This window comes from Solea senegalensis, linkage group LG17 (assembly GCF_019176455.1).
Source record: "Solea senegalensis isolate Sse05_10M linkage group LG17, IFAPA_SoseM_1, whole genome shotgun sequence".
Classification (NCBI taxonomy): Eukaryota; Metazoa; Chordata; class Actinopteri; order Pleuronectiformes; family Soleidae; genus Solea; species Solea senegalensis.
This window is the reverse complement of record NC_058037.1, coordinates 2483549-2499255: the sequence shown is the minus strand read 5'-3', so window position 1 is coordinate 2499255 and position 15707 is coordinate 2483549. Positions and strand designations below refer to the sequence as shown.

At 40.4% G+C, this 15707-nt stretch overlaps 1 protein-coding gene across 1 annotated transcript; it reads right to left on the bottom strand.

The window, feature by feature from the left end:
- Positions 1-7275: 7275 nt before the first annotated feature.
- si:dkey-1j5.4 (leucine-rich repeat-containing protein 15) lies at positions 7276-12802 on the bottom strand. Its single transcript, XM_044048684.1, has 7 exons — positions 12529-12802; positions 9834-10022; positions 9536-9720; positions 9206-9462; positions 8994-9114; positions 8322-8457; positions 7276-8195 (listed from the first exon to the last, which is right to left on the bottom strand). Exons 2-7 carry the CDS (start codon positions 10015-10017, stop codon positions 8005-8007), a joined length of 1074 nt encoding a protein of 357 aa, XP_043904619.1. The 5' UTR covers positions 10018-10022; positions 12529-12802; the 3' UTR covers positions 7276-8004.
- Between the last annotated feature and the right edge of the window lie 2905 nt (positions 12803-15707).

The window sequence follows — 15707 nt, the reverse complement described above, 5'->3', positions numbered from 1 at the left end:
TACATGTCATACGTCACGTAGCCTACACACCGTTCAGTCAAAGTGCATACAATGAGCCACAGCTTATTAAAATGTTTAAAATGCAAACTACACAAACTAAAGCAATATTTTTCTTTTGATTGTGTTCTTGAAAAATAAAACAATGTAATCATATTTATCATATTTGTATAACACACTATAGGCAACTGTACCTGGTCTGAAGACATGATTGTTGACATGACTTTTTAATTCTTCCCAGCAGTGAGAAAGTTCAGTGTTCCCAGGACATCACCCTGTGAGCTGAGAGCAAACACAGACGACAGTGATTGACTGTGGTTGTGCCTCAGCAGCAGGACTGTGTTAAACCACACGGCGTTGAGATCTCTGAGCAGACGCTCATCGTTCTGCCGTGAAGCTCAGTGTGATACATCTCACACGTCTGCCTGCAGTTAAACAGGTCGGTGTGCACATTATGCTTTAACACCACACGGCTGCAGTGGACGACAGAGAACATCAAGCGCCCATAAAGACGGTGAACATGTCTGCAGATTTGTCTTCTTTACAATGCTAGTATGTAGCCTTTAAAAAAAACATCTCACATACGACACGCTTATGTTTAAATTCAAATGTTCAGGGTTTTTTGCTGTTACAGCCTTATTCGCTCTAGTGACCACTTAGCTTATGCTAAACTTAATTGGTATCTCACTGACATACAGAAACACTTTACTGCCTATGATTAATATCTAAATTATTTTCACATCACATGATGGTAATAGCATCTTAGCCATACCCTATCAGCATTTTCTCATTACTGAAGTAATTATACCTTCTATGGAGAGGGGGAGACGAGAGAGGAACGACTTCCTGCAAGTGAGGATGGTATTTAGTGACTAAATAAGAGTGACACGTGCACATGAGGAGAATTTACTGAAACACAATGGAGTCCTTTGCATTTATCTTTGAGACAACCACAGTCATGGGTTTGCTTCAAATACACAAGTTTTACTTTACTTTACGCCCCGGTGCGTAAAGTTTTGGAGGATTTATTGTCAGGAATTGAATGTAGTAAGTATGTTTGTATATGTTTAGAATTGCTTTAAAGTATAAGTTTCAAACCAAGTCCTACAATCAATTTCATGTGGCCCCCATTTTTTATTGTGAACATTATATTAATCAATCTTAAAGAAAAACACTTATCTTCGCATATTTCTCGAATTGATGGTCTGATTGATTTCAAACTTGACAGGTGTCTTGCTACGGGTAAGTGCAGTGCCAAGTTTAACGTGGTTTGGATAAGTAATGCAAAAAATATCATTAAATATATCGGTAAAAGAAGCACACATTGGCTTTTGCCGCTCTACTGTAGCCACTCCCCCTCTCACTTGCACAGCGGGCTACCTGAGAGGATAGGTAGAATTCAATCTGCAGGAAAAAAAGTATTAAAATGAGTCAGCGGATTTTGCAACAACACGCCAACAAACACATGTATGCAGTGGCTATTCAAAACTATTTAAACATGATGTGCAATAAACTAACATGTTGACTAGCCACGCCTACTTTGGACAGTCTTTAGACTTTGAATAAACAAATGACAATTCCGACTGCAAGGTCCCTAATTTAAACGAGTGATAATGGCCCAGAATTTAACGACGTTTCAGAATCCCACACATTAAGTTTAAATTAAAGATGCAAAATGTATAATAGAGCACGAGCATGTCAGCCCAAAATAAACACAATCAAACTTCTTCTTCTTCTTTTGCATTCGGCTGCTCCCTTCAGAGGTCAAGTAGAGGGACAATCACACTCTAATTAACCAAAAATAAAACTAAATAATCAATATTAGCACAATAATCTCCACAGCAGGAAGTATCACACATACCATAGTGATCGTAGAAGGAAAATACACAACTTCCTAAGCTGCACACAGACTCACAGAAACCAGTCCCAGCTTCCCCCTCTTACATAATCCCCACAGCCTGATTGTGGGAGTGGAGGCACCTGTGGAAACACAGTGCCATCCCACCACACACACACGCGCGCACACACACACTCCTGGCACGTAACAGTGTGCATCAACCTACAAGTCAATGAGGAGAAGGGCTTCGTTTGGGAGGCAACACCGGAGGATTGCCTTCAGCTGGGTTCTTTGAACGCCTCATTATTCGTGGAGTCAATTTTCTGTGTTCATTTGAATTAGAATCAAAATGAGCTATTTTTGCACACACACCAATTAGCGATAGTGACTTTGACCTCTGCGTTTAACCCATCGTTTTACACAGCACTAGTGAAGCAGTGTGGGACGGTGGGTACAAGTCAGGCTAATGAAGTCGACGATAATTGCGACATAACAAGTCACGTAGAGGACATCCTGAACTAAAAGCTGTCAGAAAATGTAAACCGCTCAAGAATGAGACAGCAGACAAAGTCATAGTTGAATACAGGATATACACAGAGAGTAATATTGTTTCATGTTGTAGCGCAGTGACAATAGGCACTGAAACCAAATATTCTTTTTCTATTTTTAATTGTTCATTTAATAGGGACAGTGTAGTTTAACACAGTTCCAGGACAGAGCATGAAGCTGATGAGCTGCACAGTTTCTAGATATTGCTGATTTACAACTTTCTATGTAAAACTCGGCACATACATGGCAGTGCAACACAATGTAACATATCACAGCAGACATATCATAAAGCACACACACACACACACACCATACAACCATGATAACAAATAAGTTTAGCTAAAATTTGATTTGAGGCAACATTTAACCTTCAAAGTGAAAGACTTTGTGTCTTTTTTTTGGTAGTGAATTCCATAATTTTATAGAAAAAAAAAAAGCAGATTGTCCAAATGTAGCATGACGTTATTTTACAGTTAAAGTTCACTGTGCTGACATTATCAACAAATTCAAACATAATATTTGACTAATATCAACTATTTTTAATGCCTAATTATGTTCTAAGGGTCTTGAACTTGCAGTTGACGTCATCTGACAGACATAAGAAAGATGTGGAGTTTCAGTGCTGCAGCTAATTAGCTGCTGGTGACTGATTCATTTCAGGTGTGCAGTTCACACGGCAGGAGCAGGTGACCCACAAACGAGCAGAAAACACACAAAAGTGGAAGGGAAATGAAAGAGAACATAATATCTAACACTAACCATGACTTTGGGAGAAAGAGAGTCTACATTCTCAATGAACCAGTGTTTAAAATAAATAAACAAGGTCAGAAAATGTAGGTCCACATTTCCTCGGAGCTGGTTCTGACCCACTTGAGTACAGACGGCTGTTTGTTTATCCTCTGCACTGTTCATCTGTGGCCTCTTTTTCCTAAATTCATTCCTTACTTAGCACAGCTCAAGTGAGCCTTTAGTGAGGCGTGCAAGTCCCAGAAAGGATGTTCAGGTTAAATGCACAGATATAGGGCACATGTGTCAAACTGGTGGCCCTGGGGCCACATGTGGCCCTCCAATCGATTACATGCAGCCCGCCCACCACTGTGCAGGGTCATGGAATAGAGATAAAATACAAGACGAAATGTATTTGCCAGCAATATTTGTATAATAGTAATAAGACATTCAGTTGTAATCATTGCTTTATTAAATGTATTGCACTCAACATGAAATTACATATATTTAAGCTGTTTTAATCACAATTATCCTCGTCATTATTTGCTACATTTTCAATTTTATTCTCCATTTTCATAAATAAATCATTTTATATCAAAACAAGCACTTTGGAATTCTGTCTAATATCATAATGAATATCCTATATTGCCCACCAGCTACTAAATAGTTGTTTTTTCCACTTTCTTTCCTCTATGTCGGCCCCCGCTTGACCACACTATATGCTCATTGGCCCCCAGGTCATTTGAGTTTGACAAGGAGTCAGAAGATTCATCAATAAATCCATGTATCATGCATGTTTCATCTGCTGTATTCTCAAGATTCCTCCTCTTTCTGTGCCATAATAATTACTATTATACATTCAAATGGCAGTAAAACATTAAACCATTGCATTTTTCTAAACTTACAAACATTATTAGGGAAATTCTGTAATTGCATCTCTGTTGAGTTGTTGTGCATTTAGAAATCAAATCAAGCCCAAAGAGTTTCGGACCCTCCAGTGATTACAAATCGGTACTTAATTGTGTGTAGGAAGGATGGGAGTTTACTTGTCCAGCTTGTAAGTTGCTTAATTGGAACAAAAATGTCACTGTTAGTGAGACATTAGAGCCAAAAGATGCAGTGTTTGGGGAAATCTAAATGTAAAAAGTATTTTTCAACGTGAGCCAAAGTGAATTCATAGATAAGTGTGCAGTAGATCACACGAGGCACTGCATGCAGCAGCATGTGTGCTTTCTATTATAGAACAGTAGCTCTTTTATACCAGAATGTGTGTATATTTGCAGGTTTCTTCAAACCCAGATCAGCTGCTACTTTTCCTCCTTCGAGTTCTTTCAAATCACAAACACAACCAACAACCAACGTGTCAGAAAGCAACATCACAGAAGGCAGGAAATTGAAATGTAAAAGTATTTTCCAGAGTTGCAGAGAGTGGGAGCACCGTGGCTGAAAGCACCATATGCTGAATTTGAATGGATTCTTGAAAAAGTTAAGGAGACGTATGATTGATGATATCGGAGTCACTGATGTAAGAAGACGCTCGTGGGCTTTTAAAGATTTAAAAACAACGAGAGGTGCTTTAAAAATCAATCCTTTGTTTAAGTGGGAGCCAGTGAAGAGAGGCAAGGAGGTGATATGATTGTATCTGCTGGTTCTGGTTGGTTCTCACGTGTCTGCATAATATTTACCAACCTCCAACTGATGTGTATATATAACTTTGTCCATGATGATATTGAGCCCTTCCATGGGTAAATCAATTAATTTGATTCTATGAAAAAAGCATCCATTGCTTTCACTAATGTATCTTAACATGAGATAACATCGTTTGTTTTTTTAGTACCAGGATTCTCACACAGTAGTATGTGGAGTTAAATCAGAAATACTGTTCTACTGTATGTGATCAGAGTGGAGCTGAGTAAGTGTGTAGAAAAATGAAAGATATTATAATAAGAGTCACCTAATCTCTGACTCCATCTTAATCTAATGTCACTATAGCAGTGTGTGAAGTATAGGCGAGCAAAAAGTGCATTACAATAATAAATTCTAGTGGATATGAATGCATGAATCATTTCTTGTATTCCTTTTCTTTGTTGAAGTTAAGCTTAAGTTGTTATAGAAGTTTTGTTATTAGGGCATTGCTCTTCTCGGAAGTCAATAAACTAAGTTTGATTATTTGGAGAGCGAGGAGTGGGAGGACACACCCCGTGTTCCTCTAGGCCAGGGATACGTCATGCAAGCAATATTGCCAAATACAGCGTTAGACCATAACTGAGCAGTCAACAAGCTTGTGAGTCATGTAGAGTTGTCAAGAGATGATTGTTTTAACTTCAACAGGATCACAAATGAAATTCAGTGTTAACCTCTCTTTAAGAGACCCATGTGCAGCAGCAGCAGCAGCCTGTCCACACTCAGAAATGATCCTCCAAAGCACGGTTTGCCTTAAATAATGTAATATGTACTTCCATACAGAGATGATATCCGGCAGCGGATCACTGCACTCATGTTTCGCAGGGGACAAAACATAGTAAAAGAAGAACCAAGCAATCAAGCAAGCATAGAAAGTTCATTACAAAAGTAAACAACCTAAATCATCTCAATAGCAAGAAGCAAGCTTCATGAGTCTGTATTGTATGCCTGATGAATTTTAAACAAAAGGAAAGAAAAACAACTATTAAACATGTCATATACAAGAAAAAGGCTGTTTTTAAACTTGCAGTAGCGAGCGTGACTAATGCCAGACTGCATCTCAATCTCATTTGAGTTTAGAGAGGGTGTCACCTCCCACTTCCATGAGGCACAACCAACAGATGTAGATGAAAATGCCTCTGTACGTAATCAGATAGACCTACAACTAATCAGACCAACGATCCGGATGACACATGCAGTGCAACGGAGAAAAAACTCCCAATGAGAAACTTGCTTGGTTGTAGTTTTAATGCCGACTTCTGCCTGGGAGAGTCCCGTGGAGCAAGTCACTTAAAATGGACCTCAGCTGCTGTTTGGCGGCCGCCATGGTGGATGTATACAAGAGCTGCAAGATGTTTCTTCACTGTCGTTCTCTATCCTGGTCCCTCAAGGTATCCTACCGCGTTTGGAAGAGATGCACCGAGTGGCACAATTACGACAAATCGATCGCGGTGTGAGCCAACAGTGGCTATCCTAACCGTAACCTCAGTCCTTTCCCTGTATGGCCTTCAGTCTCCAACCTTAACCTCGAACTCTGACCTTTATTTTACCCTGTAATGTGCCTCCAGTGGGTTTCCAGGTGAAAGCATTTCCTTATAGTTTACGCATCTCTTTGAACAAAGCGCGCCTGTATACGACGCGTTGGTTAAGCCCACCTCTGGCACGCCTAGAGGGGAAAAACCCGTTTAGATTTGTTCCTTCTTTTGTAAATTCTGAAGATGGCCGTAGCGCGTCCTTGCCAGACGTGTCTGCAGAGCAGAATCAAATCGCTGGCACACACGTTTCCGTGGGGTAATTTCACACTGCGATCTAAAATCAATTCATCAGGAACTCTGATGAGCATGCCGTGTTTCTATTTTGTGTTGAAATGTGAATGCATGATGACGAAAGGCAGCCCTCTTTCAAGATTATAGGTTTAGCAGCGGCCAATTAAAAGAAACGCGTGAATAAAGAAGCACTGGGAAGAAGAGGGAATGAAATCTATTTGACGTTACTGTATAATAAGCTGGAAACACCAGCAGAGGTGAGGAAAAGCCACGTATCAGAACAATGCATGGCTATTATATTGTTCTTAGAGGCACTTTCATATAATAGCAGGTTTATTGCAGGTGGAAATTATGGCGATTATCTCCCTCTGTAGGAATGGAAGACACTGTGGCTTTCACGTCAAAACCATTGTGTGTGGAGGCCGGTGGGAGTCACCTTGTCAGTAACACAAGGTTTTGGTGCAGGATATCATTCTCTGCCAGCCCTCCCATCATCCCATCACAGCATACTCCTCTTCCTTTTCTCTCCGTCTCCATCTCCTCGCTGTTCCTCCCATCGTGTTCACTCCACTTCCCTCCTGTGGATGTTCAGTCACTGAACCTAAAGCCAGTGCATCCGACTGAGGTTTAGAGGAAGACGCAGGGCAACAGCTGCATTCCATACTGAGAAGAGTGGAAAACGTGTTGTGGAGCTCACTCACAGCCTTTCCACTGAGTCAGTTATGTTGTTTCTTCAGTCAGTTCTTTGAATATCAACTGCCAAATAAGTGGCTCCAGGCCAGAATACAGACAGTCCATCTGGTCTAGAAGTAACAAAGCTTATGTTGGGAGCTGGGAGGGGAGTTATCATGGCTACTAAGACCAGTAAAACAGTGCAGAGGGATTTCACAGTGTGGAAAATTTGCCCAGGGAACTCGTCTGTTCACTCCTCTCTTTCCCAACTGTGTCTAGGAGTGATGGCCTTTAGCCAAAGTTAACAAATTAAGCCTTTGAGAGGGAAAAAGTAAACTTTGACATGCAAGCAATGCACCAACCAAAGTGTCTCAGATCCGTTTTACCAATCCACAAATTCAACACCTACTGGCAATCAATATTATAGCCTTTAATCTCAATACTGAATTAGTCAAGGACAGCATTTGCATATATCACCAGTGGTTTGCCGGTCTCAAGCGTTTTCATACTTTTACTATTGAAGAGTTTCATGCTACAGTATGAGATGAAGCTACATCTATAACTCAAACCAAAGTTTCTATAGCTGAACATGTCAATGTGTTATTCTTAAAATAAATACATATTGACTTTTTTTCAGCTCTGAGAAATCCCACAACAAATAAATTCTCTCTCTCTCTCTAAAAAGAAAATAGGTTACAAAGTAAAGTAAGTAAATAAAAGTTTATCTGGATCTGCGGTCAGAGCCCAGGTCATGGTCTTTGACATGTTCTGGTCTTAGACATGACAGAGCAGTTTGTCATCGCCGAGACTGCTGAGGATTTTGTTTTGGAGCTCCGGAGGACTAAGACATCTCATGGCTGTCCGAGGAGACAGGGCGGCCTTCGTCTGCTTCAGCCACTGCACCAAGGAGCTGAGGTTACAGTCACACCGCCACGGGTTGTCATGGAGATGCAGCTTCCTCAGGTCTGAGAGAAGCAAGACAAGAAAGAGGTTTACTGAAACGATGTATCAGGGAATGAGTCATTACACTCACTCCTTTGCGCCTGTGAAAATGGGACAGTGAAAAGGCCACCTGCTGGCATTAGTCTTACTCGGCATATGGATGAACATGTTTCCATTCACAGTCTTCAGGCGGTTTCCACTGAGAGCCAGCTGAGAAAGCTTGGGCATGTTGCTGAACACATCAGGGAGCAGCTGCTCCAGATTGTTCTTCCGCAGGTAGAGTTCCTGGTTAAATATTCAGCACATTCATTCATCTTTTTAGAGGACACACAGTAGGTACACAGAGAAGGTTTTGTGCACTCTCAGACACTGTTCAGACCTGGTATTAATATCCATCCTGAGTGATCTGATCATGTGCAGATTGTGTTAGATTTGAAGAACGGGACTGAACACTCCCAACCGTCCTGAATGTGTACTCAAATCAGATCTCACAAACTTAATTCAGAGGTGGATTGAGGACACATGTGACCAAATTCTTGAGCTGCAAGAACACAATCTGTCTTCAGGACGGATTATAGACCACCGTCTCACCTTTAATCCACGGTGAGAACAGTGGTACTCAACTCTGTTCACATGCGATATAAGACGGATGATAATACCAGGTCTGAACTGGGCCACAATGAGAACTTGGTCAAATATGAAGGTAGCTGAATTCTAGTGGTAGATCAGCAAACTGCAGCGGACAGCTTTTTGGAAATGAAGCTTCAAATTAGCCTTATTCTATCATCCATTTATGTGTAAACTCTAACATTCTGTGATACCTGCAAGTTGTCCAGACCATCCAAAGCTGACGGCTTCAGTGAGGACAGAAGGTTGTTATCTAGAACCAGCATCTCTAGAGATCGCAGGGGCTTGAATGCTCCAGCAGGAATGGTCTTCAGACTGGATTTGAGAAACGGCAAATCAGGTTGGGAAAAAAAAAAGTAAGACATTACTGAAACACATCCACATTAATGAGGACACATGTTATGACCTGTTATTGTCCAGGTTGAGAAACATGAGCTGCTGGAGGCCAGTGAAGGCCTTTGGGGACATTCTTTGAATGACGTTCAGAGAAAGGTCCAGAACTTTGAGGGAAGTGAGATGCTTGAATGCATTAGGTGGGAGCGAGGTCAACGAATTGAGCGGAAGGTCAAGATCTGACAGGTTCTTCATGCCAGCAAACATGTCCGCTTTGAGGAGGCCAATCTGGTTTTGTCCGAGCATAAGGAAGCGAAGGTTCAGGAGATCCTAACAAACAAGGGAAGAGAAAGGATCATTGCAGTGTCGTTGTACGGGGAGTGTGATTATGCAAATCATTTACCTTGAATCCTCTAGGTGGAAGTTTGGTGATGTGGTTCCTCTCCAGATTGAGAAGCCTCAGGTGCACTGCACCAGAGAAGGCCTGGGGGTGGATTGTTTTGATGGCGTTGTGTTCCAGGAGGATACTCTCGACGTTTGGAACCAAGTTCAGAGCATCAGCCTGCAGGTCTGTGATATCATTCTCACCTGTTCACACAGGCGTGGACATTTCTTATGGATTCCCACACACACTTGTGTGTCATAAATTGTCATCAAGAACATCACAACAATTATAAATAAATCATCACAAAAGCACCCACCAAGTTTGAGGATCCAAGCATCTGGAGGCAGATTGGAGGGGAAACTGTCGAGACCCTTCTTTTGACAGCTGACCGCTGACTTCTGTGAATCAGACGTCCTGGAGCATGAACACACGTCGGGGCAGCTCTCCACAGTCTGTGACACCCACAGGGTCACCAGCATTAACCACACCGAGCGCTGCATCTCCACTGCAGGAACGCGAGGGAGGAGATAAGAGACAGAAAATGAGCTAGCTCTGGGCTTGCCTTAATCCTGAGGAAGCAGTTTTTACTGTGTTTTGAAGAAGGTGATTCATGATCCTGATATTTCACCAGCGCGTCACATATGTAGTAAAATAAATCTAAAATGTCATAATTTAACAGAGAAGTCTGGTGTATTTAGAGACAGGACTGCTGAAAACCAGTGATCGTGAGCCGAATCGCAACCCGTATTTCGTTTAAATGACTGTGTCAAGTACTGTGAACAAATCTTTTTGATTAACTGATTCTAATAACTGTTGTGCTCGTCACTTGTTTGTGTGTTTGTGTGCGTCGCATAGGAAACAATATCACAACAGTTTTGTGCTCAAACTGTACAGTGGAAAAACACCAGAACGTTTTCAATACTGGTTTGTTCAAAGCCCAATCTCTAAATTGTTGCGGTCTTATTGAAATGTTGTGTGTTTTATTCCACACTCATCGTCAAATTTGTAATATCTTGCATATTCACTCATTTAAAATCAAGAATCAGAGTTCAGATGCAAAAGTTTCACTAAAACTATAAACTTAAGAGTACACCAATTAATTACAATAGTATGTTGTCTTTTTTCATTCGCTGACGTGAACAGCATGAATGACTCAGCCAAAACTGTAGTTAATGACTGGATATTCTAATGGATATATTTTTGGTGGTCGTGAGAATATGGAAGACCAAAAGTGCAAATAATTAAAACTAATTCATGAATAAATTATGCAAGTTCATTTAGGAGCCAATAAATATGCCCAGAAAATGATGAATAGTTGGATCAAATGTGTTAGAAAAAAAGATAAATAAATAAATAAATATGGAGGTAAAAGAAAATCAATTACTTTTAATCAACCACCTGTCATTTTCTGGTCATATTTATTTTAAATTAGCTTGCGTTTTAAACCATGTGTATTTTAATTGATGGCCTTTATCACAAACCAGGTTCTACTCATTGTGGCTGAGTTTTGTGGTGACATAACCAAGAAGCTGCTCATGTCACTTGAGTTTTCAAATCCAGATAACGTGTGAGAGCCAGATGTGTTCATTAGAAGCCAATAACATACATCATTAGATCGGGGACAGAGAATTTAATAAGTGATGACACTGGGGAAATTAGCAACGTCCAGGAGTCATCAGCCAAGTGAAATACACCGCTCACTTCAGAACACTTTATTAGAATGGAATATGTTGAGAAAATGTTTTTGTCCAACAATCTGAGCAGTTGATTGACGTTATGTACACATGTAGCTTTGGAATCTGATAAAATATGCCTTCATCCACACAAAAACTCAGAAAGATTATTTCTGAAATCTATCTGTAGATGTGGGAAAACTCTAGTTTTCTAGTCACTGGACTGAAATACAGCAGCAAGGTTTGTGACGCAATCGCGATCAGCGGTGCTGTCGCTAAACACACCAGACTCCTCTGTTAAATATTGAGATTTTAGACAGTTCTCAGGTAGTTGTTGGAGATTAACACATGTTTTTAGGATTGTTAAGTCTTTTTAACTGATCTACAGTTCTCTTCCTGTGACGGCACTCTGACCAATCAGTGGCCGGCAGTCTATCGACATCACGCATAGCATCTACTAAAACAAGTACCTGGTACCAGTTACTATGCTTGTGGAAATGCAGCTTAACCGCAGTACGTCTGGTATTTGGAACACTTTTAATATTGTTCCTCAACATCTTCACAATTCTCTACCCATTTCTTTCTATTCTCGTTACAGCAGAAGAAGTTATATATCGTCATCAGTGTCAGGTCTTCTCGATGGACACCACCATGTTGTTAATGGACCAACTAAACACTTGTCGCTAAATCCCGCATACTGCACCTTTAAGTATTTATGTTAATACTAATAAAAAAAACAAATCTTATAATTATATCCTTTTATCTTTAAGGTCAGGTTTTTTTTTTTCCTTTTTGATATTCAACACTGTGACTAATCCTGTATTAAAACCACCCACATCAAATACTGAAATGCCTGTGAGCAATACATTTTCCTCTGCTGCCTAATAAATCATAATCATAAACATAAACATTATTTAATAAGTGTCGCAAGAGAATGTGTTCATAAACACAGCGTCAGATCATTTTGTTGTTTATGATAATAATGTACTTTATTAGATATATTTTGACTTTTAATTACAAGATAAGTGTAAAATCCCAGCAGGCAGAAGAAAATACATTAGGTCAAACAACATTTAATGGCTGAAGGAGTCAAATTTGTAAAAGTAGGCTCAAAAAACCAGCATATAAATGGCATGTTTATCTCATCAAACAGGTGTTAATGGGTTTTTTTCTCACTCTATGGAACTAAGGCACGGAGAAAAATGGACATTACTTGCATTAAACTTAAATTATTACATGAATACGTTTTAAATAACCGTGTTTCTTAAATTATTTGCTGTCTTCCAATTACATTTGTCCTGAAAAGCTGAACAGAATTAGGGAAAAAAAAATAGTTACCTGAAAAGACTGTAGTTCACACTCCAGATGTTTTCACCTCTGCACTTTGGAATTTCGTGTCTGTTCCACTGTTCCGAGTGTTAATCCCGGTGATCCTTTCGTCTTTGCTGCAGTTAAGCTTTTAAAATAGTTTTAGGTTTTTTGTAAATACACAGTTTTCACTTCTAATGCATTGTTTAAATCAGAACTCTGAGTTTCCAGTGAATGATGAAGCGGTCAGACGAAACCATGTAGAAAAATGAAGCTGCCGTCAGACTCGACATAAAAGCAGCTACACAACACTTGCCGGTGTGGGAACGTGGGAGCACGATCCCGAGCAGACAGTGAAGGCGGGGTGTGAAACTCTCAGAGCGGCGAGGTCTGCAATGTCACAGAGTGCAGACAAATGTGGCGTCGACAGATTATGGCACGGATCCATGTTTTCCTGCCAGGTTTACTGTCCATCTGTGTCTGTGTGTGTGTGTGTGTAACTTGGATTTTACCTCCTCTGCATCAGGACCAGTCGTCCTCATGGAGACTAAACCCTGGGCGTCATTGATGAGGTACTGGTTAAGTTTAGGACTAAGATTTGAATGGTGAAGATTAGGGTTAGACATTAACTGGTTATGGTTAAAGTTAGGAATAACGTTTTCCTAATAAACGGAAGTAAATGAAAGAATAGCTGCACAGACCTGTGTGTGTCCATCAACCACAGGTCAAATAACACAAGTGGCATTCGCTGTCTTTGCAGCAGACTTTTGATTTAATCCTGCACTGTAGCTCCATATCAGCAGAAATATGAACATGACACTTGAACGCGGTCATTTCGTTTTTTGGCAGCCTTGTCACAGAGTCTGCACCTGACATTGTTCAGCTGCTGCCGTCTCAGAGGTGTTGTAGTGCAAGTTTACTTTAGAGGTGCTTGTGTTGCACTTCTGTGGGTTGTTAACGTCAGGTTTGTGACCCTGAACACAAGTCACTGGCAGGAAGAAAAAAAAGAAAAGAGACAAACTCCTCTGCTGACAGTGGGCCCTTGATGCAGCGGCCATTTCGACAGGTGCAGATAATCAACATGTCGCAGTGGCTGCTTTGTAAATTCTGCACATTTCAGTGTAAAGGAGGCATCGGAGGACTTTTACTGTGAATGTTATAAATATGAAACATCAAGGTGTTTAAAAAAGGGGGATATTATCTTTCAAATATGCAGTATTAAGTAGTAGTAAGTGTGTATCAGACGTTTAATTATGAAATAACATACATGCACAGTATGAACATATAGAATGAAAGTAGAACATGCTTTCATATACGGAAATATATGAAATGGAAAATCCTGACCTATTACAAGGTATATAATTGTTTAAAGGTACAAGTGTACTTTCATATTGTATACACTCTCACATACAGTACACACAGAGATGAGATGTTGTGGCTCAATACTAAATCTTCCTTATTGCAACCACTCATTATTAATACATTTTATGGATGCAATCCCAGATTTAAACGTGTCAAAGCAGTCGTTTCTCCAAACATGTTGAGATAAGTTAGTCCAAAAGTGTCACATGTTTCTCTGTGACACATTATTCCACAGCACTGTAGATGTGGCAGCAGCTGCATGTGGAAGTGGGTCAGGACAGTAATTCCTTCTGAGTGGGGAGAGCAGAGAAACTGCCAAACATGTCACTGTCTGTTACACAGCAATGAAGGGGTGGTGGGGGAGAGAAGAGAGAGAGAGAGGACCAGGGAAGAAGGAACCAAGAGAAAACAATGATGGAGCAGAAGGGTGGAGATTAGGAGGCAAGAGAGGAGGCGAGAAGGAGTGGGAGGAGAAAGAAAGGGATCAGAGAGAGTAGAATCAGCAGGAGAATGAGGCTGAATATGAGAACGGAGAGGAAGAAAGTGTGGGGGAAAAAAGACTGATAGATGAAGAGAGCGGGAATAAATGGAGCAGCGGAGGAAGAGCACACGCCAACACTGTGCAGCACGACTCTGGGATTAATGGAGACATGCTGGAGAAGAGAGGCAGCAGGCAGACAGACAGCTGTGCTGACTGGACTCTTTCTTTTGTAAGAGAGAGAGACAGAGAGACAGAGACAGAGAGAGAGAGAGAGAGAGAGAGAGACAGAGAGACAGACAGAGGATCCCTTTCAAACCTTGCCAACACACACACACACACGGGTAGACATGCCATCTGGAACAGTGTCATTACCCTTCACAGAGATAGGGATGACAGAGTAGATAGGAATGTGTGTGTGTGTGTGTGTGCATATATATATATATATATATATATATATATATATATATATATATATATATATATATATACACACATACATATACACACACATACATATACATATATATATATATATATATATATATACATATACATACACACACACACACACACACACACACACATATAAAGGCCAGTAGCCAGTAGTAACAAATTGCAGATGGAACTGCAAGAGGTTTTAAAGGTCAATAAATACCAAGATATACTCAAATTTAATCTATGAGTCTAATAATATTCATACATGAGCACATCCTGACCACCTTCAGGTTAGCGTTTTATATCTCTCTGCCCACACTGAGTCCTTAATCCCAGCTGTCAATTTAAGACAGCGCATTCAGGGAATATTAACTTATTATCTATCTATCTTTCAATCATTGTCTCCTAAATTGCTTTTTCTGCACCATTCTGCACATCTCATTTCTTCTTTTCCTGTTTTCTGTAACTTGTATGTAGTGACTGGATTGGCTCCAGCACCCACATGTGGCAGATGTAGAAGAAAATGAATGAGTGAGATCTTATATGCATGTAATAAAGGACTGTTTTTAATTCAATTGCCATTTGGAGCAAATCAACTCATCTGATTTCATTTGTTATTGTACATAAATCCAATAAAAACACACATGACCAACAATGAGTTGATCCTACACTGGAAACATGTTCGACATACGCTGTTTTCAGACATGCACTGAAGTCTGGATAATCTCCAGAAATTGTTGAAAGGGATTTAACGTGTGAATGCAAACGTTTGCAGAAGTTGCTCCAGACGTTCTACGCAGAGTTTCCCTCCTGAGAAAAACAGCCAGACACCAGCCCTCGCCTGGATCCTCTGCAGATTCTCCCTCTGCATTTGTCATGTATGAACAGCAAACTTTCTGGACATTATCCAGAGTTCCCGTCTGAAAGTGGC